At 36.3% G+C, this 25,129-nt stretch overlaps 5 protein-coding genes across 8 annotated transcripts; 3 read left to right on the top strand and 2 right to left on the bottom strand.

Moving 5' to 3' along the window:
* Positions 1-354: 354 nt before the first annotated feature.
* On the top strand, positions 355-1,288 carry RpS19a (Ribosomal protein S19a). Its single transcript, XM_017625598.1, has 3 exons — positions 355-401; positions 638-708; positions 782-1,288. Exons 2-3 carry the CDS (start codon positions 638-640, stop codon positions 1,179-1,181), a joined length of 471 nt encoding a protein of 156 aa, XP_017481087.1. The 5' UTR covers positions 355-401; the 3' UTR covers positions 1,182-1,288.
* Positions 1,289-4,498: 3,210 nt separating this feature from the next.
* Positions 4,499-5,083, bottom strand: SNRPG (small nuclear ribonucleoprotein G). Its single transcript, XM_017625629.1, has 3 exons — positions 4,914-5,083; positions 4,694-4,841; positions 4,499-4,635 (listed from the first exon to the last, which is right to left on the bottom strand). Exons 1-3 carry the CDS (start codon positions 4,943-4,945, stop codon positions 4,585-4,587), a joined length of 231 nt encoding a protein of 76 aa, XP_017481118.1. The 5' UTR covers positions 4,946-5,083; the 3' UTR covers positions 4,499-4,584.
* A 607-nt stretch (positions 5,084-5,690) lies between these two features.
* Positions 5,691-10,168, top strand: LOC108370062 (protein MMS22-like). 3 transcript variants are annotated; one of them, XM_017625308.1, is made up of 4 exons: positions 5,691-6,272; positions 6,348-6,970; positions 7,033-9,510; positions 9,820-10,168. In XM_017625308.1, exons 1-3 carry the CDS (start codon positions 5,938-5,940, stop codon positions 9,507-9,509), a joined length of 3,435 nt encoding a protein of 1,144 aa, XP_017480797.1. In that variant the 5' UTR covers positions 5,691-5,937; the 3' UTR covers position 9,510; positions 9,820-10,168. The 3 variants fall into 3 exon arrangements, with proteins under 3 accessions (XP_017480797.1, XP_017480805.1, XP_017480813.1); XM_017625316.1 differs by lacking the exon at positions 9,820-10,168 and adding an exon at positions 9,581-9,599; XM_017625324.1 differs by lacking the exon at positions 9,820-10,168 and having other exon boundaries at positions 5,691-5,857; positions 5,933-6,272; positions 7,033-9,574.
* A 4,021-nt stretch (positions 10,169-14,189) lies between these two features.
* Positions 14,190-19,106, bottom strand: mbt (serine/threonine-protein kinase PAK mbt). The gene is made up of 5 exons (XM_017625379.1): positions 18,696-19,106; positions 17,309-18,612; positions 17,041-17,161; positions 16,700-16,971; positions 14,190-16,408 (listed from the first exon to the last, which is right to left on the bottom strand). The coding sequence occupies exons 2-5, from the start codon at positions 18,560-18,562 to the stop codon at positions 15,935-15,937; spliced, it is 2,121 nt and encodes a 706-aa protein (XP_017480868.1). The 5' UTR covers positions 18,563-18,612; positions 18,696-19,106; the 3' UTR covers positions 14,190-15,934.
* A 260-nt stretch (positions 19,107-19,366) lies between these two features.
* Ssu72 (Ssu72 CTD phosphatase) lies at positions 19,367-21,453 on the top strand. Of its 2 annotated transcripts, XM_017625589.1 has the most exons (3): positions 19,373-19,735; positions 19,825-20,083; positions 20,889-21,453. In XM_017625589.1, exons 1-3 carry the CDS (start codon positions 19,509-19,511, stop codon positions 20,988-20,990), a joined length of 588 nt encoding a protein of 195 aa, XP_017481078.1. In that variant the 5' UTR covers positions 19,373-19,508; the 3' UTR covers positions 20,991-21,453. The 2 variants fall into 2 exon arrangements, with proteins under 2 accessions (XP_017481073.1, XP_017481078.1); XM_017625584.1 differs by lacking the exon at positions 20,889-21,453 and having other exon boundaries at positions 19,367-19,735; positions 19,825-20,461.
* The last annotated feature ends 3,676 nt before the right edge of the window (positions 21,454-25,129 follow it).

The following is a 25,129-nucleotide window of genomic DNA, read 5'->3' as shown; positions in this document are numbered from 1 at the left end:
TTGAACACACTATTTTGAGCAAGGCGAATTTATACAAGGTGGTGTTGATGGCGAATTTAGATTTTCGCCGCGGTACTTCCTAATGTCAAAATGTTGTGTTTGTTGTAAACAAGGCGAATTCATATTACAACAAACACATCATTTTGACATTAAGAAGTACCGCGGCGAAAATCTAAATTCGCCATCAACCCCACCTTGTATAAATTCGCCTTGATTACATCAAACTGATCAAACACATCATTTTGACAAAAGGTACAAATTCGGAAGCCGAGAACGTAAATTTACGTTCTCTGTCGGAAGAAAATCCATTCACAGTGGACTGTCAAATTTAGTTGTCACTGTTTAAAAGCAGCCAAGTTAACTCAAAATGTTCTTTCTTCCGGTTAACTCTGTCACGCAAGGTAATGTCGGCGTGAAGTCGCCAAAATATTATAAGATTTAACTATTTATGAGTACATTTCCTCATTGTAATATATACCAGTGCCTTTAATTTGCATAACTCTTTAAAACGAGTGGCTTTGTATAGCTAATGTAATCCGAACAACGTGAATTTTCACTGAGTAGTGCAGTCGACGCGTATCAGTAGCAAATGTGTATAAAACGTGATTATTTAATGTTTGTGTTTTTTTTTTAACAGATGCCCGGCGTCACTGTAAAGGATATTGATCAACATGCCGTTGTAAAGGCTGTAGCCGTCTTCTTGAAGAAGTAAGTATGCATTTTATATTCATCTAAAAACAAGTAACCTCAATTTATTTGTTTTGTTTTCACCTTTTAATAGGACTGGCAAATTGAAGGTGCCCGATCAAATGGACATCATCAAGACCGCCAAATACAAGGAATTGGCTCCGTCGGATCCCGACTGGTTCTACATTCGTTGCGCATCAATCTTGCGTCACTTGTACCACCGCAGCCCAGCTGGCGTTGGTTCCATTACGAAAATCTACGGTGGTCGCAAACGCAATGGTGTACACCCATCTCACTTTTGCCGCGCCGCTGATGGTGCCGCACGCAAGGCTTTGCAATCATTGGAGCATGCCCGCCTTATCGAGAAGCACCCCGATGGTGGTCGTAAACTGACATCAATTGGTCAGCGTGACTTGGATCGTATTGCCAATCAAATCGTGAGCAAGCAGCGCGATGCGGCGAAACAGACGGGACCTATCGTTATTTCCAAGTAATTTAATGAAAAAATAAATATAAAATGGAGTAGTGAAATGAAGGGTGGGCTTGCAAAACAAATGTGCGACCACTTATAAAACCCTTTTTTTACCTGAATAAAAAAGAAGGAAAAAAAACATTTTTTTTTTACACTTCAATCAGTTTGGCCTTAACGGGTATATATGAATTTAAATAGTCACAATGTACAGAAATATCGCACACCGTCTTCAAAAGAGTAACAACTCAAAATTTGGCATTTTGAGATTATGCGCTAAAAATGTACTCAGAGCTTTTATTTATCTTTCAGCAAAAGCTGGAGCAAATTTTTGTTATAAATTGTTTAAAAAAACACCTAAGTTATAGTCGCCCTTGCCCATATGATTATCATGTGCTAAGAAAAAGTTTTTCGCATTTTCTGACAAACGTATTGAGTTGTGACTTGAAGACGGTGTGCGATATGGGAAATGAAAAATCTTGGCTGCATAATGCAATTACGATCACTATGCGATTCGCAGCTGATCTAACTACGTNAGAGCTTTTATTTATCTTTCAGCAAAAGCTGGAGCAAATTTTTGTTATAAATTGTTTAAAAAAACACCTAAGTTATAGTCGCCCTTGCCCATATGATTATCATGTGCTAAGAAAAAGTTTTTCGCATTTTCTGACAAACGTATTGAGTTGTGACTTGAAGACGGTGTGCGATATGGGAAATGAAAAATCTTGGCTGCATAATGCAATTACGATCACTATGCGATTCGCAGCTGATCTAACTACGTCTTAAAACTGTTAGTTTAGGATAAGTTCGAAGTAAAAATAAAAAAAAAACATGTATTGATATTAAGGAACCGGGTGTGTTCGGGCTTCGTAATCAGGGCTATCACAGAATCCATCGTAGTCCGATTTTTCTTAAAATCTCCGAAAATGCTATCATTGAATTCGAATAGCTACGAACGTAGCGTATACTTTAAATACACGTTCGTAGCAATTCGGATTCAGTGATCGTTGATTTGACGAAGATCGGACGACGATGGATCATGTGGTAGCCGCCAATAACTACCATTGTTTTACGACCAATAACTACCATTGTTTCACGACTCAACTAACACCCCTCTCCCTTTGGTCCGACCCCATCGAAACAGCTCGTTACCTGGGCCTGCCGTTAGTTGAGCTCGACGATAATGATTGAAAAGTTGACCCGAAACAGGCGGGGCTTAGTAGTGCCGCTACAACAACAACAACAACCATTGTTTTAACCTGGTTGCTTTTTACATATTCAACAGGAAATATATTGAAGTGCTGCAGAAATCGGGCAGTGAAAATTTTTAGATTGCCTTTGATATGCTGGTGAGCAACGGGTTATCAAAATTTTGTTTCCCCCGAGTGTGTGATCTAAACAGGGTCTACATTTTCGCATAGAACGAAATGCTCTTTCATAAAGAATGACACTGCCGCATTTGTTGTAGCTCGAATACACCCACCCCTTACGGCGCCAGTGATAATATATCGAGGGCTTATATTCAAAACGATCTATCTGCAGTTTTTACAAAAGTAGAGATTCCAACAAAAAAAATTACCTTAGACTACTGTCATCAATGATGTTAATGAGGGCCTTGTATAACGCTCGTCAGAAGAATTTCGAAATTAAAATTGCAACCCCGACGTCTTAAAGCTTAAACAGACGGCAGCGTTGATCCGGATTAACCCGGACTTAATCCGGATCAACGGCAGTTAATTCCCGAGTTGATCCGGATCAACGCTGCCGTATGTTTATGCTTTTATATCGCTACCTTAATTCGCAACACATTTTTCGAAACTGCGTTTTTCAGATTTTGGTAGGGTGTATTAATATACACCGTCAATAAAAATTGTAAAGTGTTAGTACCAAAAACATCGAAGTTACATGCCACTTTTTAAAAAGCCCTACCTGTCTTTGTCACTGTTTCTAAAATGTTTTTTGTTTCTCCGGTGAAATAAAAAAAAATCGTTGGTTGTATTAGGGTCTTTTGTGAATTAAGGTAGCGACCCAACAAGCATTTCAGTAAACGTTTTTAAAAATAACTTAAATTAAGTTTGCTATAATAAGCGTTAAATAAGCATTTTTAATATTAAGCTTATTAAAAGTTTTTTCAAACAAACCTTTAATAAGTTTTGAGAGCGAATGTTTATAAATAACTTAAACTTATAAATGAAATGTAAATGCCAACGACATGAAGTAGTAAATATAAAATTTTTTCAATCGTAAGTGACGTGTTTACGTTTTTTAAAATATATTATTAAAAGAAAAAATTAAATAAAACCAATGCGGTAAAACAAGAAAATCCAATCCAGGACCCGCTGCGCTAATCGGTGGAGCATTCGAGTCTTCAAATGATGAGTTCCCCTTATCCTTTCTTAGTTTAACATTCAATTAAAAATGTATTAAATTTTTTTCAGAAAAGTTCATCAATGAGAATGGCGGCGATGAAGCGGAATATATAGCTGCATCGATGTCGCTTTTCCAATTTGCCAATAACCGCAAGTAATTGAAAGCACGCAACAAGATGTAATAATTAACTTTTTTATGCTTAATTTGTATGTGTTATTGTGAATTTGTATGCTAAAATGTCTATTCCCTATTTATATTTTCGCGACTGTAGATGAGTCCGCCGAAAATTCGCATTTCGTTTAGTTTCTAGATGTTAAGCAATCTATGTATGAGTTTTTAATGAAATATCTTTAAATAAAGGGTTATAAAAATGTTTATAAAAAGCTTTCTTTTGAAAATTTTTAGTAAGTTTATATTTTTACGCTTATAAACAACTTTTTTTGAACCTTTATTATAAGTTTACACTTTTACGCTTATAAAAAGCTTTCTTTTGAACATTTATTACAAGTTTATATTTCTACGCTTATAACCAATGTTCCTTTTCGATTATATTACGCTTACTTTCAAGCGTTTTATAAACAAAAAATCAACGTTTTGTAAGCTTAATGTTTATAATTGAAAACTTAAAAAAACTTTCTTTAAGTTTATTTTGCTTGTTGGGGATATTCAATACGCTGTGGTGTATTGGTAAGCAGTGCGTGCTTCCACTCCACAACACCTCGGTTCAAAAACTGCTTTCTGATGCTAGACCCCATTTCAGACTTAATTATCACCTCTGGTTGCAATTTTAGCTTTAAAATTCAATAGTTAATTCTTCTGACGAGCGATATATAAGGTCAGCATTAACATCATCGATGACAGTTAAATCTGAACTGGATTTTTATGTAGCAACCTTATTTTTGCAAAAACTGCAGATAATATATATATATATATAATATATCCATGTTTTTCCTTACCCCTAAAACACAATTATTTATGTTTTCACCTTATATTAAATTTTATTACTTCATACATATATACCAATTAAGACGTCAAACTAGGCGAATTCCTTAACTGTCTTATACTCGATCGAGCGCCTCTACCATAACAATGCTGTTACCACGAATTACCTGAATGAATTAAAGTGCATTATATTTTGGCATGCTTCAACTCAAAATCAACACCTACCACCATGCCAATGTTGTTGCGCGTGCTATCTTTACACTCTTCCACAGTTTCGTCAAGCACTACATTCATGAACGGATCGAAACCACGCAAAATACCAGCAACAGAGCGTCCTCCGTTCAGTTTCAGCAGCATTCGCTTGTCCATGTACCTGTGCCGGTAAATAATCAGTGCACGTGCTAGTACCATAAATAAGTTTTTAATTAAAGTAAATTCTACTCACTTCTTCAACTCTGGTGGATGTGCTTTTGACATTTTGATGTTAGTTTAATTACGTGAAAGCGTGGAAGTTTTTACTTTACTAAATTCCTTTGGCAAAACGTTGCAATGGCCGCCACTACAGATGAAAAAATACAGGTAAATACAAGTACATACTCGATACTTTTCGTTCGATACCAAGTAATTTTTGTATCGATACTTTTGAACCAAGTACTGAGTAGGTATCGAAAAACAAATACTCGTATCGAATTCCGATGCTAAAGGCCGGTCCACATAAGGCCCGTCCACATACAACTTTGGCGTTGCGTTTGCGCTGGCGTCGCTTTGACAGCAGCGCGAGTAACGCCCGTGCTTGCTACAATGAACGCTTAGCAGAGAATACCTTGGTCTCTAAATTAACACACTAGCGGCAGTCGATGGCTGAGTGGAAGATCGACCTATCTCGGCAGCCAGTTCGAAAACGCTCTATCTCAAAAAACTTTTCAAGCAGCTGTCGAAGCGACGCCAAAGCCAACGCAACGCCAAAGTTATATGTAAACGGGCCTATAGAGCTTTCGCGTTGGCTTTCGCGCTGGCGTTGGTTTGACAGAACGCACGTTAAAAGTATGCTTGCTACAATGAACGCTTGGCAGCGAATTCTTTGACCACTAAATTAACATACTAACGACAGATAAATTAGTATTTGATATCAATAATTGCATGAAGAATTATATTTCTTGCCCAGACTTGATTAAAAATTAAAAATATTTTACATAATTTTATTTATTTGCAACAGCTGATTGACAACGCGCGTTAGAAGATGAGAGATGCCCATCTTTCTGTGTGCGTTAACTTTGACGTTGATAATTATCTGTTAAGAAACAAAGCTAATCATCCTTGCCCAATAGTTATGCCACGAATAGCAAACATTGAACATACTCCACCATTTAGCGCCAAAATTTTCTAGACGTAAATATTTACGTTTTCATTTTTGCTGCGTTTTTGTTCGCCAAACTCCGTGCAATTTCCATTTTTTTTTAATAGAACTCATGGATTTTGAACTATTTAATTTGGACGAAGACGATGAATTATTAAGTACAGCTTGTATAGAAGCTACTCAAGACCACCTATCAGTACCAAAGCCAACACAAGCATTAGATGGGACAATCGAAGACACCGTGCTGCCCGAGTTGCAGTGCAGCGGCGAGGACTCTACACATTCTCAATTCGCCAACGAGGGATTTGTAAAATGTGGCTTTATGTTGACATATCCTGAAGCTGCCTGGCGACCAGCAATCGAAGAACTAACCATTACTGAATTCGAATTTGGTGTGAAGGCACTGCGTGTGCATGGCAGTATGCAGTTCTTATTCGGCACAGCTTGGTAAGTAATCCAATTTTTATTTTCAATGGTACAAGCTATTGTGGCACAACTTAAAAATTTTCTTACGCATTTCAGCATGCACGTTCAACATCTATGGGCTAGTGTACGACAACCTCTCAACACAAATGAAACTATAGGTTACTACACGCGCAGGCAACAGGTAACACATTTGCTTTATATGCTATTGCACTGCACTACTGAAGAGCAATGGACACTACTGCGTCCTAATATGGACAGCATGAGGCGGCTACTGAATCGCACCACTGAACTAGACACTTGGAAGCTAATTTATTTCGCAAACAGCTGTAAAGGAAATGAATGCAATGCAGCCGCCTATCACATGTTACACGGTGCGCTCGAATGGAAGTTGTTGGACTTGTGTATTCTGTACAAATTTCAATTGTGCACACAAACGGCGCGGATAGATGGCAAGGCCACGCACGGTGGTACTTTAATGAGCCAGTTGGAACGTCTTTTTGATGACCTGGTGGTTTGTTCTTTGTGTTTGTATGCAAATAAGCGGCCCGCTGAACTACTGTATAGCTCACCCTTTCCCTGCACATGCATAAAAGAGTGCTGGTTATATGTGCAGCTCGCGTTGCAGAAGTGGGCGCTTACACCACTTGCAGTGGCTGGTGAACAGCTCACTTTTTGGCAGCTATTCAACGAAACAATGTCGAAACTCAAAACACGAATGGGTGAGACTGCCATTACTTTGATGTTATATGTATTTAACTAATACCCCTCTATTCTATATCAGATAAATTCTTCCTGACAACATTGACTCTAGCCGAATTTACTAACTGGCTGCAGCGCGCACTGGTGCGACTTTTTGGATATCGTTCCAATGGTGAGTTTGTTGGTCCGTCCCATGAGCGTGCCATGGCTGACACAGCAGAGAATTGGGAAACTCTGGAGCAGTGCACACAGCAATTTTTCAACGGTAACCCAAGCGAGGAGCAGACCCGTGTGTTTATTTGCCTACTCACGCCAACACTACTGCATTGGTGGCGTGCTCGCGTTGGCATACCTATACTGTTGTGGGAACACTTTCATAAACGACTCAATGCTTCCTTCTACGCTGCCGGTTCCGCGCCGAGCATCTTGGCTGTGGCTTGCGCCAGCGGTAAAGCCTATGTGGAACGTTATCGTGCGCTACTGACGCAAGAGGATTTCACTTCTGATGCCAACTTAAGCAGTTATACGCTTTTTATCTTGCTTTTGGGCAAAAACCTGCGTCGTCTGTTAGAAACGACTTCGACGCGACATCAAGCGCAGAAGCTGCTAGGGCGTATCTACACTAAATTCAGCGCGCAAAAGTTTCTCGCGTTAAACGAGACGGGCATACACCACATAATTGAGTTGTTTTTGGCGTTGGCGCTCTGTGGAGACTTCGAAGAGCTGGCTCCGAAATTGAGTACTAAATTGCTTTCCATTGCTTTGGACAAAATACCAGCTGGCCGCCAAATTGCAGTCACTAAAGGGCACATGGCGTTACTAATTCTTTATGCCGAACGGCGTTGTGAAATTGGTGACTATGTGTCCAAGATTCTGCAGCAACTCGCAGCTATAAATTGTGATTTGGGTGTCTCCAAAGTTCTAGCTGAGGCGCTGCTGGACATCTTCATGCAGGCGGATGACTTTCGGCGTGGCGAGCACTTGCTCATCGACGCATGGCTGCCGAATTTTTTGCAAACCTGCACACCCGCAGAGCAGGACCGCAGTCTGGAGGCGCTCCACCTCATATTCGGCAAGTTGCAGCGCAATGAAACTCTTATCGAGTCCAACTCAGAGCTGTTCAGGGCACTCAATGCGCATGTGTTGCCATTTGTGAAACAGCAGTTCGCCAGCGGCTACAGTCAGTGGCTGCCACAACTCGCGGCGGACTTCTGCTCACACGCTTGCACAGTGCCGGATACGCCAACGTTCCAAAAACTATTCACCTACTTCATCGATGCGCCTGTGGCGTGTCGACAGGCGCTGCCACAGTTTTTGCGCAAGGTATTGCAAACAGAGCGTTCCGCGTTGGTCGAGTCAAATGTGGTGATACATGCGTGGCTGAAGAGTCTGGTGCAGTTGACTGCTGTCAATGAGGATGTTGCGCAATTGACGCGATTCGTGGTGCAGCTAAATGAGTTCAGAATGATGACCGATGACTTGAATGCCGACGAGCTGTTGCAAGCGAAGGAGCCGCTCTGTGTTTTCATATCTGCGGTTGGCAAGCATTACGATAATTGCGCAACAGACCATCAGCGGCGATTTTGCATCGCGGACAATTTGAATGCTTACCTGCGCAATTTCGACAGGTGGCTGCAGGGTGATTTAAAGCAAGAGAAGACTGAGGTGGCCTTTCGCTTCTACAGCTTTCTAGCAATTGTCATCTATAACTGCGTTCACATCGTCTACACAAAATCCAAGGTAAATTGCTTCTTTCATGTGGTCATGACGCGCTTTGTGTTGCCCACCAATGTGCAAATGGGAAAAGCACCGGACGGCAAGTTGGCGCAATTGATACATAAAATTTGGCCGGTGCTGGTGCAGGGTATTGGAAGACTCAACTTCAAAGCTGATCCGTACATCAGCAAAACGCTAACAGATCTAATACAAAAGTGGACTCCGCATTTCAAAATTTCACCAAACGCTAAAACCGTTGCCAGACCTTTTGTTAGCTGCCTTCAAAGCGACAATGCGGAGCTGTCTTTGTTTGTGTTCGAAAAGCTTACAAGCCTATTTTTAGCTACCCAGCGCCGACAAGCCGATCCGAACGCCTGTCTAGTGGTGACCATTTTTCAAGAGGTGGTCGAGTCAATAGACGCCAGTAGCAGCGCAATCGATATTTCAACTTCGCGTTTGGAGACTTTGATGAAAGCCACATCGTTGGTCATGCTCGAACACATCATGATGGTAGACGAAGTAGTGCCCAGCCGTGCGCTGCTGCTGGATCTCTTCAAACGCATTGTCACCTGCTCCACTTACAAGCGTTCAACTGCGCTACAGGCTCTGCTGGCGGAGCACTTACGGCTGCTTACCAAAAAGCATCTGGCCTACTATACATTTTTCTTCTTTGAGCTGTTGCAGCGGCTAGCGCAATTTACACCGGAAACGATTTTGCAGATCATGGAATTTTTGCTAGCTGAGGTGCGTGTGGTCGAACAAAAACGCGGCGCTGGCGAGGATAATCGCATGCGTGGTTGCTTACAAAAACTACAGCAATGTTTGAAAGGTAGCAGCAAGTGAGGTAAGTCAAAGCCTACATATCGTTACCTTAATTCACAAAGGCCCTAACCAAAAATATTTTTATTTTACAGGAGAAGCAAAAAACATTTTTAAAAAAAGAGTATCGAAAACGGGTAGGACCAAGGCGCATTATATATGTATATTTATTCGCCTTGGGTAGCTCTTTTTAAAAAGGGTTGTTTTTCGTATTAACAATTTACAATTTTTATGTATTTAAATACATCCTACCAAGATCTGTGAAAAACGCAGTTTCGAAAAATTTGGTGATTAGGGCCTTTGTGAATTAAGGTAACGATATGTACATTTATAGGCCGCGGGCTCGTATGGGTAAAAACCGCATTTTCGAAAATGAACAAAGCTGAGTACAAAGGCGCAAACATGAAAAGTCGGTTATTTAATTTTTTTTTGGTTAGAAAATTGCTATTTTACACTAATGTGCTCCTCGGATATCTTTACGGATTTTGGAGATTGCGGTGAGCTGTTTTTGAATTTTTATAAATTGTCGCCATCCCATTTTCAGCTCGGTAGTTTTCATATTTACATAGAATAAACTAAGCAGTATTTTTATGATATAATATTAATAGGCGTGCTTTTTTTACACGCATACGTATCTGAGCTTAAAAATTGTATGTAGCTCTAAATTTTTTAAAATTACTTCTTTTGAAATGGAAATTGTCGAGGATTATTTTTTTTTTACATGTTAAGCGTAGATGTATATATGTCCACCAAAATATTTCGGAAAAATATTAAGATTATACCTCCAAAAATGGAGTTTTTTATGAATAAAAATAGTTTCTTAATGAACTTTTTGAAAAAAGTCCCCTCAGATGACAAAACAGTTTAAGCTTTAAAANTTTAATGTTCCATCTAATTCAGCGTAGTTTATGTATTTTTGCATACGTTATGTTTTTAACATGTTTTTTTTTTTTAATTTTTTTCAATCGCTTTCGAATAAAAAAACGAAATTTAGAACTAATATNAAAATCTTTTCAACGGAATCGTAATAATGAGATTTTTGACGCTGTTTTTTACCTTTTTTCAATGATTGATTTACGAAAACTTAATAACTGAGCCAAAACTATTCTAATTTAAACTTATGAGATCTCAGTAGAAATGTATTTTCCCACTATTTTTATTTCTGCGCAAAAAAAGTCATTCGTGTCCCTTTTTTTCAAATACCAACACATCCTCATTCAACTTTAAATGACGTTCGTTCATCCCGNCGTGGTTCGTTTAACATTGAAAAAAAAAAAACAACATGAGCTTAAAATATTATTTACAACACCAAATGAACAAGTAATTTTTAAGAAAAAACCGATTTAAATTCTCGTATAAAATTTGAAGATCGGATCCAAACCAANATGAGTTTATTAGCAAAGAAATAAAAAGTGTGAGAAAATACCTTTCCAATCAATGATATCTAAAAAGCCTGAATCGGAAGAGTTTAGCTTCAGTTATTCAAGTTTTTCTTATACCAATCTTGAAAAAAGGTTAAAAAAAAAACAGCATTAAAAATCTCATTACGATTCTGTTCAAAATTTTTTTAAATTTTTTAAAAATAGTTTTATAAAAATTTTTAAAGTTTAACCGTTTTGTCATTTGAGGAGATTTAAAAAAAAACCCCTTTAAGAAACTATTTTTATTCATAAAAAACTTCATTTTTGGATATATTTTTAAATCGGTCCAGCTCACGTAAATCTTAATATTTTTCCGAAATATTTTGGTGGAAGTCTTAAAATATAATAGATTTTATAATTACAATGGAAACACAGTACCGATTTTTTTTTGTATGGGGAGTGATGCAGTCTAATATACATACAGTATTGGACATATCTATAGCACCCCCCATTCCAAAGCGATATTGTTTGCCACTTATGTTTAATTATTTACTTTTAAGAATCTTCAATTAAAATACAGTGTCTTCTCTAAAAAACTCATATCAACCCAAGTTTTAAACTTTTTAAAAGACCGCAAAAAAGTGCAACAAATTTTCACCCAAATTTCAAACATTTTTCTCAGTATTTTTCTTTTTTTGTCTCATTTGCTTCGATATAACGAATAACACAATTTATTTTTATACGGAAGAAACCCGCAACACCGGCGAAAAAAATTCTAAAAAATCGACGGTGATTTCTAGTCACTTGAAGCTTGCAGATTGTTGGACTAAAATTGAACGGGCTATTAAACTGCGTGCCCAAAACAATTCTAGAACTTCTGAGAAAAAAATTTCAAATTTAGGTTAAAATTTGTTGCATCTTTTGTTGCAGTCTTTTACAAAGTTTAAAACTTGGGTTTATATGGGTTTTGTTAGAGAATTAACTCTATTTTAATTGAAAATTCCTAAAAATAAATAAATAAACATGAGTGGCAAACAATATCACTTTGAAATGGGGGTGCTATTGTATTGTCCAATACTGTATGTATACTCACCTTATTTATGTTTTTAATGTTCCATCTAATTCAGCGTAGTTTATGTATTTTTGCATACGTTATGTTTTTAACATGTTTTTTTTTTTTTAATTTTTTTCAATCGCTTTCGAATAAAAAAACGAAATTTAGAACTAATATTTTTTAAGTTCCAATTTTCGTGGTTCGTTTAACATTGAAAAAAAAAAAACAACATGAGCTTAAAATATTATTTACAACACCAAATGAACAAGTAATTTTTAAGAAAAAACCGATTTAAATTCTCGTATAAAATTTGAAGATCGGATCCAAACCAATTTAGTATGGGACCACCTCTGAAGTACAACCTTTAATTAAAAAAAAAAAATTATATAAATCGGTTAACATGGTCCAAAGTTAATTGATAACCTACTTTTATTAAAGTCGGTTAATAAATCGGCGATTTTACTGATTTCGAATATATGTACATATAAAGGCGTACTCAAAACGTAAAAAAATCCATTATTTTTGCAAATACCGCTAAAGATTATACTGTTTTAATTCGAATTTCCGAATATTGAAAAAATATACTATTTGTAACACAAGAATTAAAAATGCCACTTTCATATTAAGGCGCTGGCCCAATGCAGGCTTGCTTTGCTTGCTTAGCTTTGAAAATTGTCAAAAGTTATTTGGAATATACTAAAACGTATGAAGGGTGGCCAAATGGCAGCTTTGCTTCACTTGCTTTAAGCGCCTCAAAGTTTCAAATAGGCAAATGTTTTATTTGAAAGCGTTTCGTAGGCTTTTGACAAAAAGATATGTTCCCGTTCTAAATTCAACAATTCAAACAAACTGTTTCAGACTTTTTATGTACAAAAATTGTCTTACGTAATTTTAAAAAATATATGTATTTATAATATTAGTAATTCAAAGTTTAATAAAAAGTAATATATTACTACATTTATACGCACGTATTATTTGCAAATAACAATTTGCAAAATGGTAAACTTTGCCGTATAAACGCTGAGTTAATTTTTTATTTGCAAATAACTAAATCCCGCAAATAAGTATTGATTAGTGGTACTATTTGCAAATACGCGCAAGACTCCGCCAATCTTAGGTTTATTTTCTTTTTCGATTGTCATCTTATTGCCTTTTCATAATCAAGACGTTGCCATTTCTAACTTTATTTTCTTTTTCGGCAATATTAAAAACTAATTTTTCACCATCGAATAAACAGTGAGTTAGGTATTTGCAAATAGCTTACGTATAAACGTAGTATATGTTTCCATATTTATATTTAACATGTCGCTGGCTTAAACTGAAAAGTTGCTAAGTCCAATTTTACAAATTTTACAGGAACTTTGAATACAACATTTTGCGTGTTTAAAGCAAAGCAAAACTCCATACAAATCAGAAGGATTCAAAACTTTCGTATAATTTTGGCCTCTTTGCATATTCGGGGCCTCTTTTGGACTTATAAAATTTATCTTTCATTGAATATAAACGAGAAAAAAATAAAACAAGTACCTTAGTGCTTAATTTCTCTTACTTTCTATGTCAAAATTTGAGGCTTCATAAATTGCAGACTTATTTCACACAAAGCTAGCGATATTTATGATGTCAAACTACTGGTACGTCGTCTCTTGAAAAATCGATTTTTTTTTTAGTTTTTTGTTTCTAATAAATTTATATATAGTTATATATGTCTGTATAATTATTATCATTCCTTTGAAATGCAAAAATTAATTCACATTCATTTAAAAATAAATCTGAAAAGATAGTTTTGTATTTCTTTTTTTTAATTTTCTGGAATTTGATGGCAAAATTATTCTTAGTGTAAGGAAACAGACCTTGACTTTTCAACTACACAGCTGGTTGCTTTGACAGCGTTCCAAGCCGCCATTTGGCCAAACGAGTTATTGAAGTAAATCAAAGCAAATTAAAGTAAGCAAGGCATGCAAGGCAAGCCTGCATTGGGCCAGCGCCTTTAGAAATGTTCCCGAATACAGTACAAATTTTTCGAAGTTCACTCGCCCCGTTGCTGTTGTCTGATTAGTTTAGTTATTGCAAGTTAGGGAAACGTTTAATCATTAATGCATGTTTTTAAATAAGTATAAAGAAAGAAAATATTAAAAACATATACTTCCCATCTACATATTGAAACTAAAATCTACGCCATATTTATTCGATGTATGTATTTATAGTTATGTATATATGCACTTGGTAAACATATATGTATGTAATTTTAAGTTTATATTAATAAAGATTTTTGTGTTATTATGTGTATGTATGTATGTTATATAAGAAGTATATTTTATAATTAAAAAAAAAAAACAATCAATGATATACAAATGCCACTTAACACTTAAAAATACGCGTACGCAATAAAAGACGGATATGTGGAAAGGAAGGGTGCTGCCGCATGCGCGTTTTCTTTAAGAATGCACGAATTAAAGTCCAATATTAAACGTTTGTGTGTCTGTGGTCATAAGCAATAACCGCCTAAGTCGAAAAACCAGAATTCGAGAAAAAAACGTTTTAAACATTTGGATTGTATGTAATGTTAACTTTATGGGGAAACCGAAAATATGTTCGTCTATAACTTTTTAAATAGCCCAGCTGGCGAGATGTGGGGATTTCACATAAGCATGGAATAGTAGTTGCAGAATACGATAGCATATATAACTCAATTCTTTCCTAAGTCGACTTTGGCGGTTATTGTTTGTGACCACAGATGTATGTATAATAATTTCTTAGGATCTAATTACAATCGGGCAGGATCTGAATTCACTTCCGAGTTGAATTCCAACCAAAGCCACTTTGAATTCAAAATAAATGGGGTTCAAATTCACTCGGAAGTAAACTGCAGAACCTGCCTGAATACAATACTTTTTTATAACAAGCAAAACTAATTTTTAATGTACTTTTGTATAATCTTTTTTCCTACTAAAGGGAATGTTTTTTTTTTTGTTTTTTTTTGTCAAAATTGAGCACAATTGTCAGGAATGTTTGAGTAAGGGGCGCGGACGACGCATGCTTTTTATTTAACCATACTTTGATATTTTGCATTTTTTTAATACTTTTCCTTGTTTAATTTACTAAATGACTTTTTTGTTTAAGGCATTATTTTAGTAACAAAAAAAAACTACTTGTGATTAAGTACGAAAACCGAAAGCGTATGATTTAAGTTAAACAGTGAGGTTATGTTTTCACTTGTTCACCTTTTTTTAATTGAAATTCCTAACATTTTTTCGGTAAAAAAGCAATTTTTAATAATTGTCCGCTTAAGGCAATTCAATTTTGAACTTTATTTTTCCGCGTGCTAAGTTCTACAAATTAATATCTAATTTAATTTTTGTTTTCCGATTTAAAGCTTGCTTCATGCATACATAGCTGTGTTTGTAGTTTCTATATTTTTTATTTTGAAATAGTTGAATTGAAAACCTGTAGTAGCTGCCTTTTGGGCATTTCGTTTTGAAGATAAACTAATTTGCCGTTTACAACAAAATTGTAAACACATATGGTATGCATACTTATCTTTCTGAATAAATCCATTATTATCCGACTTTTTAAAGACTCTTACGTAAATTTTCATTATTGAACAAAAAACACATGCCCAAAACTCCACACGGAATCAACTTAAAAATAATTCAAAAACGAAAATAAAAACGGGAGGTATACGTTTTCAACTATAATAATAAGGTATTTAAATAAATGCAAAATGCTACGAAAGTAATACTTGAAAATTTCCAGAATTAAGTAGTTGCCGAAATGTTACCGCCTTTTTATATACAATGAATTAGCCTCGAAATTCATAAGGCGCAAACAATATCAGTTTAAGTTTCGGTGCTAATTCATTGACCACAGATGTATGGGTATTCGAATTGGAGTGGAATTTTCTGTATATGTATGTATGCCGTGCATGGGTGTTTGTAAGGAAGTTATGAAGCGCGTCGCTAACTAAATTATATTTTACTTGCGTATATTCGATTTTCATTTGTCGGTTTTCCCTTCTTTTTTCTCTGTACTTTTCTTCAATGCTGTCTTGTGTTCCGCATCAGAGGTACCAATAGCGAGGGTGGGCCAGCCTGCCGCAAGAATGGATGTACTAATAGTTCAGCTGCTGTTGCACGCTGCGCCGGGTCACGCACCAGCATACGATCCAAGAACGATTGCAACCTTGGTGAAACTTTATGTGCATTCTTTAAATTTGGCGGCTGCATATCGCGTATGCGACGCATCGCTTGTAGTGGCGGTTCGTTGAAGAAAGGCGGCTCACCGTCCACCATCTCGATAACCATGATACCAAGTGACCAGATATCTACTTCGGGACCGTATGGCAAACGCGATATTACCTCAGGTGACATCCAATACGGCGTGCCAACAAGTGATTTGCGCTTTGGCAACTCCTGAGAGACCTGCGCACAAAAGCCGAAATCTGAGAGCTTAACACGCCCATCGGCGGCTAGTAGAATGGAATCAGATTTGATGTCGCGATGAATGACGCCCTGAGGATGAAGACAAATATTGGTTGAAAAGAGCTTGTCTCAGTTATAGTATATGTATATAAAAAAAATTATGAATGCGATTTGAGATTTTTTCTTAGCACTCCCTAGATTTGAAATTCAATCACTGACAACGCCCAAATCGGGGTTGGATGTGGGTAAGCATAAGATAAGCGAAAGTGAAAACTCACAAAAGGTAATAAATTAAAGCGTAGAAATCGCTAGCATTCTAAACTCTGACTCATCGCCCATGCTGTGCACGTACTACCTACCAACGAACGTGTTCAAACATACCTGCGAATGCAAATAGGCCAATGCTTTGAGACATTGCTTGCACACTGTGGCGATTTGTTCCTCATCCATACGTGAATGTGTGACGATGTCGGTGAGTGCACCGCCTTCCAGATACTCCATAACCACCCAGAGTTCATCGTTAACCAAGAAACTGGAGTAAGTTTCCACAATGTTAGGGTGGTGATAGTCGCGCATGATAACCACTTCGTTGAAGAGCAATTCACGTCGTTGCTGCTTACGTAAATCCATTTTTTTAACAGCCACTTGACGACCTGTACGGGATTAAACCATAAAAAAATGTATAAAACGGTTTAAATGCTCGAAATATCTCATTAAAATACCTGTTGACTTGTCAGTGGCTATGCATACAGTGCCGGTTGAGCCTTCACCTATTTTCATGAAGTTGTCTAAATTTTCACGTGGATCTCCAGCCGAAACAACCATTTGCAAAGCTGCGCGGAACTAAAATACAGTTTTTTTTTTAAATAATGCATATCGTATACAATTTATCAGGGCTATCACAGAATCCATCGCATTTTCGTAGATTTTACGAAAATCGTACTACGATGAATTTAGTGATAATCCCGTATATCCTTTTCTCCCACTCACCTGTTCGTGTGTCAGCCGTTGCTCCTGCTTGGGTGGTGGCACGCCTACACCTCCCGCCCCGCCAGCGCTTCCACCAACACCACTGGCGCCACCGCTTGAGCTTGATGCTCTTGACGCTGATTTCGCATGCAAATGTGTATGCGGATGGTGAGGATTCTGATTTTGATCTCCACCGGTGCCCAAATTCTTTGCTACATGTTGTGCAGGTTGCAAAGGTCCCGGTTGATATGGCGTAAAGCCGCTTACACCGTTATTGTTGTTTAAATTACTGCTATGTGGGTGCGTGTGCGCCGAGGAAGCGTGCGAATGCGTGGAACGCGTCCCGCTTGCCACTGAACCTACTGGTGACGACTGTTGCTGCTGACTACTGGCAATTAAATGGTGCGGTGGTGGTGCCGGCCGGTAGTGCAGAGCACCATGCACTGAAGTGCCGCCGTGTGGTGGTAGTGGCTGTACAGGCGGATGTTGTTGCTGACCGGGTGTGAAATCCGTACGCACAGCAAGTGGTCCATGACCACCGCCATTCTGCGCACTATGGTGCGTGGCATTTTGGCTGGAATATATGCCGTGCGTTGACTGTTGCGTGTAAGATGCTGGACCACTCGGTGCTACATTGCTGCCAATACTGGTCGCACTAGTGACGCCGCTACCTACAGCTGAAAGTTTATAGCCACTGAATGGTGGTGTTTGACCAGGCACGGGTGTGGGCGCTGCCGTCGATGCGCTTTCTTCTGGTACGGAAGGAGGCACGTTGGCATTACCACGCAAATCGCGACGTACCCGCGGTGGACTTGAGCTGCGCAATGAATTCGAGCGGGCTACGTGTGACGTTTTCGGCAACACAATTCCACCTGTATTGGGGCCAATGCCACTTGTTGCCGCGTTAGCTATGATGGAGGCATTGTTGTGTTCTGTAAAGTAATGCGCATGCGCTGTTTGATGGTGTCCCAACGTGGCGCTGGCGTTCGGAGCAATGCTGCTATTCAATGAGGTCGTATCCGCCTTGTTGTTGTTGTGATGTGGCCGCACAATTGTTTTCAAGTCAAGTATTTCGGTTGGAGTTATTTCCGAGGGATCGACTAAAGGTAGCGGCCTATTTGTTGATTTTAGTATTTGATTGTTACCAACTATGGAAGCCCATTGCAGCGGTAAGCCCACATATCGCCCCTCACGTTTGTCGAATCCCGTGTGCACGCGATGCTCAAAATTACTGGGCATAGAAATCAAAGGTTTCTTCTTCTTCTTTGAGAACATTTTGTCGCACTATGTGTAGGTACTTGCGCCGTACTCAGTGGCACAATGCGCTACAAAGAAAGGTGAAAATTCGTAAAATTCCTCCGCGAACGATGTGAATTTCTCGTCGCAGTTTGTTGACTTTATTATTTACCTCCGACCGATGCGCACGCACCGCGCTCTTCTCCAAAAAGCAACAAATTTCTTTTGTTGCACAGCTAAGCTCCACACCCGTTGCTGGTAGTGGCCGTTGGTGCTTGGCTTCCTCCCTTCAACTGCGTTTTATGGCTTGTATTTATTTTCATTTACAAAATAAGGCTTTTTTGCACTTACAACTTACACTTTACACTACACACGTTGCAAATTCATTAATTTTCACACTTGCACATATTTTATAATTAACTAATAAATTTTACAAGGAAAAAAAATAAAATAAACCAAAAGGAATGTCTGAGCGCACTAATTTAATTTTGCATTTTCTCTTTTCGATGGCATTTCTCTCCTTTTGCATTTTTGGCCACCGCCTTTGGACTAATTTTCGTTGCTGGCTGTCAATATGGCGTCTAGGGAGTGCTGGAAAGCGCTATATAAAATTATTTTCGTTAAATCGCATTTTAGCAAAAATAAACTTTCGAATGCATGTAATTTATATTTCGTTAGTTTATTCTTTAATAAAATTTAAATTGTTACTTTATTTAAATTATCACACTCCAAGGCCGGCAGTAGCCTAAAGGTTTCAACGCTGCCATATTTTATTCTTTCAACGGCACGCGATGTTTTTTTCCCCCGAGGGTTGGGACCAAATGCACTACCGGAATCGGTTTAGGACCAAATGCACCGTCTTTGACATATGTCAGTTGCCGGTGTTTCTGTCAAACGCACTTGAATTTTTTGCTGAGTCCTCTTTTCCACATTGGTGTTTTATTGCTAATAGTTTTAAGCAAATAACTTATTAAAAAAACTAGAAATGTCTACCAATTCCAATTTATCCGTGGCTGTAGTTTGTTCCTCAAATATGAACCGTTCTATGGAAGCGCATAACTTTCTAGCGAAGAAAGGCTACAACGTGCGCTCCTTTGGCACAGGCGAGCGTGTCAAGCTGCCAGGCACGGCAATCGACAAGCCTAATATTTATGAATTTGGCACACCATATGACGCAATATACCAGGATCTGCTCACAAAGGATAAGCAGTAGTAAGTGTGGGCGTTAATCCAAGTCACTGCAGAAAGTGTAATTTTTTTTATGGTTACACCTTGCCTAATTCTAGTACTTTCTATTACAGCTACACACAAAACGGCTTACTGCATATGCTAGATCGCAATCGAAGGATTAAAAAGTGCCCTGAGCGTTTCCAGGAGTGCAAAGAACAGTTCGATATTATTGTGACGGTGGAGGAGCGAGTCTACGATCAAGTGCTCGAACACATGGAATCATGTGATCCCATCGATAATCGACCTGTACACATATTCAATGTGGACATTGAGGACAATCACGAAGAAGCACTTATGGGCGCTTTTGTTATAACGGACATGATAAATATGGTAATGATCGTCATGATGAAGAGAAACCACAAAATATCCCCAGTTGGACTACTTGTACCAATATTGATGTTAAGCTGTAGTCTGGAGGTGACAGAAGTATATGGGTTAAAGGGTGTGATTGAGAAAGTCTTGGCATACGTTTTCCACGCACCTAAAATTTTAACTAAGTTAAATTATTGGTTGCATAAATATACGGTACACTCCATCCAAAATGAACGTTTTATATTATTTTTTCATTCTCTTTTAGCTGGGCTACAAGATTATTTGCGCGAATGCTGTAAGTAACAATGTAAACGATTTTAGTACTTTGAATGGGTTTGATAACTATAGAGAATAGAAAAAAAAGTGAAATTAAATACCTGAAAAATGTGGTTAATTAAAGTAAATTCAAGTTTGTTTGCCTTAGAAGAGGCTCAGTTATATTTGCTTTGCTATAAACTATTCAACAAACAAAATTCTCCGATAACATTCAGTTTTTAATCAAAACCAAGTAGTTTCCTATTAAAAAAATACCAATATTACTTAAAAGATTTTGGCAATATTTTCATATTTGAATTTTTATGAACAACCTTTCGATAAAGCAAAAAAAAATTGGATTTTTGTGTTTATGGGAAGTCTCCTACGTATCTAAAAGCAAAAATGTTAAAAAAGTCAGTAAACATTCGAATACTGAAAGCAGTAGGATTCTGTTAGATCCAAGCAATCCCCCTCACATCCGCAACTCATAATGGATGCACCTCCTCAATTTTCACACCTCGTTACATTTTCTATATATTTTTCTACTATCTCAACTACCTCCATACAGATGGCTAAATCTAACGACCTGGACAATGATATTGATGAGCTGCTGCAAGAATTCGAATCTCGGCGCAATAAAACTGTTCTGCATTCGGTACTTTTCTACTGACAATTGTACAACCTATAGACGGAAATCAAAATAAGGCATCGTGCGATACCATAACAACACGGGAACTTACATATGTTTTGTTGTCATAGTTTGTTTTGCTGATGCAATAGTGTTAAACGGTAACAAAAACTATCCTATAAATGTATGTAATATCACTATAAACTTAAAATTGTATGGAAAGATAAGAGAAGAAAGAGGGCAAAACAGAAAACTGTTTGCAAAACAAAAAAAGCGATATTGTGGCATACAATTTACAAAGGAGTAGATAACAAAAAAATAAATCTTTAATCAAAAGCAGTTAGTTTTGAAGATAAAAGAATATAGTGGCGAGGGAAGAACTAATGCTATGTAAAAAAATAATAACTGTAAGTTAGTGATAATAACGGGAAATTTACGGAAAGTTAAATACTTTCAAAATATTCACCAATTAAGTTCTTCATTGCCAAAGAAAATATGACTAAAATAAATATATACAGTCAGTCAATAAAGTTTAGGTACAGCGAATTTTTTACAATACGGGCAACTATTTTTTAAATATTTTATTTTTCGCAAATTTTTTATAAAAATATGGTTAATTCTACAACAAAAACCCCAAAAATCAAAGTTCCAAACCTTGTGCAAAATCAAAGAAAATTCTGCAAAATTTCATTCAAATATTGCACTTTTTATTTACGCTCCCTAGAAAAAATTTGAGTATGCAGTAGTAGAGTATAAAGTGCAAGTATGAGGAAGCTAGGACTTACCATTGATTTTTGGGGAATTTTTTTGTTGAAGGTGTCGCACATTTTTTCCATATAAAAAAATTATCAAACATTATTTTATATGGAGAAAATGAGCGACACCTTCAACAAAAAAAATTCCTAAAAATCAATGGTAAGTCCTAGCCACCACAAACTTGCATTTTGTTATACTATGAATGGGCTAAAAAACTGCACCCCAACTTCTTTCTAGAGAGCGTAAATAAAAAGTGCAATATTTGAATGAAATTTTGCGGAATTTTCTTTAATTTTGCACAAGGTTCGGAACCCTAATTTTTGGGGTTTTTGTTGTAGAATTGACCATAGTTTTATAAAAAATTATCGAAAAATAAAATATTTAAAAAATAGTTTGTAAAAAATATATTGTAAAAAATTCGCTGTACCTAAACTTTATTGACTGACTGTACATATGTACATACTAGATGTATACATGCTTACATTTGTACGTATGTACATACAGTGGTGGAAAAGTAAATAGGCACTCGACATTCTAACAAATTTGTCCTAGTTTTCTTTTGTTTATTTAATATTTATTCTTTTTTTTATAAAAGTAAAGCTCATAATCTAATAAAAACCATATAAATTAATATTTCAAACTTTGTGCACAAATTATAAAAATATTGCAAATTGCATCTAAATTATCAACTTTTTCTCAGATTTTTTTAAATTTTTTTGAGTATGCAGTTTTGTAGTCCATTAAATTATAGTGGAATGAAGCTTTAAGTTGCTAAAAATCGTGTTCATTTTTTGGCAATTTTTTTTTAAAGCATTTAATACAAAGTGTGTTCGACAATTTTTTTTGTATGGAAAGAAGTGCTTAACACATTCAGAATAAAAATTATCAAAAATCAACACGATTTTTTAAGAACTTCAAGCTTACACTTTGTTCTACACTTTAATGAGCTACATATAAAACTGCATACTCGAAAAAATTCTAAAAAATCGGATTAAAAAGTGGAGAATTTAGATGCAATTTTGAAAAATTTTCATAATTTTTGCACAAAGTTTGAAATATGAATTTATATAGTTTTTGTTAGATAATGAGCTATACTTAAAAAAAAAAAATAATAAATATTAAGTAAACAAAAGAAAAATAGGAATAATTTGTTAAAATGTCGTGTCCCTATTTATTTTTCCACCACTGTAGGTACAAATGTATGTATATGGATATAAATAATTTGCTTCAGTGAAATTTAGTTATATGTATGTAAGTACAAACCTACTTTTATTATTTTTATTTCTCAAATTAACAGTATTTATACAGATATTCTTAAGGTTATTGAACTACATATACATATACATATTTGGGGGATTTACTGGACGTGTTAAGTGTCGTAATATCTTAAAGTTTAAAAATTTTTCCATTTTTTTAACTAAACCATTTTTTTTTACTGACAGAAAATATAATATATTTTATTATATACATGTACATATGTACATATCGTCGTTTAAAGTACAAAACCGCGTATCAAGAAAATGCAAAACCTTGTATGTGAGGTTGCCCAAATTTTATAGGAGAAAGTAAAACACGTTTTATTTAAAAACGGTTCTCTCTTTTATCCCTAATAATCTCTTCTTCTTATGTCTAAGAATCAATATTTTAGTATGAATGGATAAGGGCTTGATGCCAGGAGCTTCCGGAGAGCAAATATCTTTTTTGGCACAAATGGCAGTTACGAGCTTTTGCAGAACCACGATACGCGGTTTTGTACTTTAAACGGCGATATGTATTAAGCGCTCTTATCATAAACAGGGAATACCCTAAAAAAATATTTAACCCTTAACAACACGGCACACAAAAAATAATCGAATCTGAGGTCCGAAAAATCGAAAAATGGCAAAAAATTCGCAACTTTCGCATTGCAATCGCAATTAAGCTATTGCACCGGTACACAAAAAAGGGGTCTGTGCATTTAACCAGACCCACCTACCGACATGTATTTCGTCCCACTGACACGTCTATTCTGCACGTTACCAATAGTTTTGTAACCGGAAAATTGTATTACCAAAAAATGTTACCACTTCTTATCACTGCGATTCTGTGAAAATTGTGATATTGCATATTTCACGGGGCATTATTTTGTTACCACCTTATGAGATGGCAACAATATAGATTATAGATAGATAGATAGATAGATTTATTTATTTTTTATTTTTTTGATATTGAGTTTATTCTCTATACAGTTACGAAAGATCGAATTTTAAGTCGGGCTCGCGGCCCGTCATTTTACATAGAAACATTTTAAGACTGTAAGACATTACGACGCTTAACACGTCTTGTGAATCCTATAATTGATTGGTATAAAAAATCAGACGATGTTTTACAGTCTTTTTTAGTAAAAACTATAGTAAAAAATAGCGAAGAAATGGAAGAAAATTCTATAAAAGAGCAGATTCTTTACCTCTTATAACTATTATCGGCATTTTTCGAAAAATTCATTGAACTAAAAAGACAAAATTAAATCTAAGTATAGATGTACATAAATATGTATATAGGAAATTAAAATAAAAATAAAATCAAAAAAATTTTGAAAAATTAAATTAGTACATATACATAGTACATACATACATACAAATGTATGAGCGTTTCCAGCGAAAAGTCTACCGCGAAAGAAAAATATAAAAGTCCTATATCTAATGGCGTTTTATTTCTCGAAAAAAATGTCACCTTCGTGTATGGCAACATTATCAGAGTGCAGCATTTTAAAGAAAGAGCACGCAATATACATGTGAAGATGCTGAGAAAAGAACACGAACACTTGTCAGCCCTGGCGCAGGGCAGAATAAATGCAACATTATTTCGAGAAAAGAAAACGCTATAACCGATTTGCGAAAAATGGGATTGCTGGTGGCGCTGATGTCAAAATAAAAAGTATATCCGACATAAAATGCATGTTTTCTTCCCGTTAAAAATTCGTTCAAAAACAATATTACAAAACTTTTTCAATGGAAATTTTATTAACGTAACGTCACGCTAGATATTTCAGTCGATTAAACAAAAAGCGGAAAGGATTTTTACATTTAAAAACTTGTGAAAATTAACTTTAAACATTTAAAATATTTCTACAAAAACTTGTATACAAGTAGTCTTGCGCAATTCGCAATGTTTTGCAATTTTGTAACCCAAGTCAAAATCCACTTCTGTTTTTTGTAACGTCACGTCAGCGCGTAAGTTTACTAATATTTGTAAATGGTTACTTAAACCAACAGTTGTATTTTTTTACCGAATAAACACACATACATATGTACACTGCCGGCAAAAACTATTGGCACAGGAAATTTTTCACATCATATGCATAAATTTTTTTTCTAATATTTCTCCAAACAACAAAATTATTATTCCTAAACTTTGTGCAAAACTCCCGAAAGTTCTGCAAATTT

This window comes from Rhagoletis zephyria, unplaced genomic scaffold (assembly GCF_001687245.7).
Source record: "Rhagoletis zephyria isolate East Lansing unplaced genomic scaffold, Rhagoletis_zephyria_1.1 Rzeph_scaffold_00061, whole genome shotgun sequence".
NCBI classification, from domain to species: Eukaryota; Metazoa; Arthropoda; class Insecta; order Diptera; family Tephritidae; genus Rhagoletis; species Rhagoletis zephyria.
The sequence above is the reverse complement of the archived record's forward strand: the minus strand, read 5'-3'. Positions and strand labels throughout refer to the sequence as shown.

Coding starts and splice junctions, on each gene's coding strand:
- RpS19a (XM_017625598.1), top strand. CDS start 638: ATGCCCGGCGTCACTGTAAAGGATATTGATCAACATGCCGTTGTAAAG. Junction 709..781: donor GTAGCCGTCTTCTTGAAGAA/GTAAGTATGCAT, acceptor ACCTTTTAATAG/GACTGGCAAATTGAAGGTGC.
- SNRPG (XM_017625629.1), bottom strand. CDS start 4,945: ATGTCAAAAGCACATCCACCAGAGTTGAAGAA. Junction 4,842..4,913: donor CATCCACCAGAGTTGAAGAA/GTGAGTAGAATT, acceptor TTACCGGCACAG/GTACATGGACAAGCGAATGC. Junction 4,636..4,693: donor GCAACAACATTGGCATGGTG/GTAGGTGTTGAT, acceptor TAATTCATTCAG/GTAATTCGTGGTAACAGCAT.
- LOC108370062 (XM_017625308.1), top strand. CDS start 5,938: ATGGATTTTGAACTATTTAATTTGGACGAAGACGATGAATTATTAAGT. Junction 6,273..6,347: donor TTCTTATTCGGCACAGCTTG/GTAAGTAATCCA, acceptor TACGCATTTCAG/CATGCACGTTCAACATCTAT. Junction 6,971..7,032: donor GAAACTCAAAACACGAATGG/GTGAGACTGCCA, acceptor ATTCTATATCAG/ATAAATTCTTCCTGACAACA.
- mbt (XM_017625379.1), bottom strand. CDS start 18,562: ATGTTCTCAAAGAAGAAGAAGAAACCTTTGATTTCTATGCCCAGTAAT. Junction 17,162..17,308: donor AACGGCTGACACACGAACAG/GTGAGTGGGAGA, acceptor ACTGTATTTTAG/TTCCGCGCAGCTTTGCAAAT. Junction 16,409..16,699: donor TGGCCTATTTGCATTCGCAG/GTATGTTTGAAC, acceptor CTTCATCCTCAG/GGCGTCATTCATCGCGACAT.
- Ssu72 (XM_017625584.1), top strand. CDS start 19,509: ATGTCTACCAATTCCAATTTATCCGTGGCTGTAGTTTGTTCCTCAAAT. Junction 19,736..19,824: donor CTCACAAAGGATAAGCAGTA/GTAAGTGTGGGC, acceptor TTTCTATTACAG/CTACACACAAAACGGCTTAC.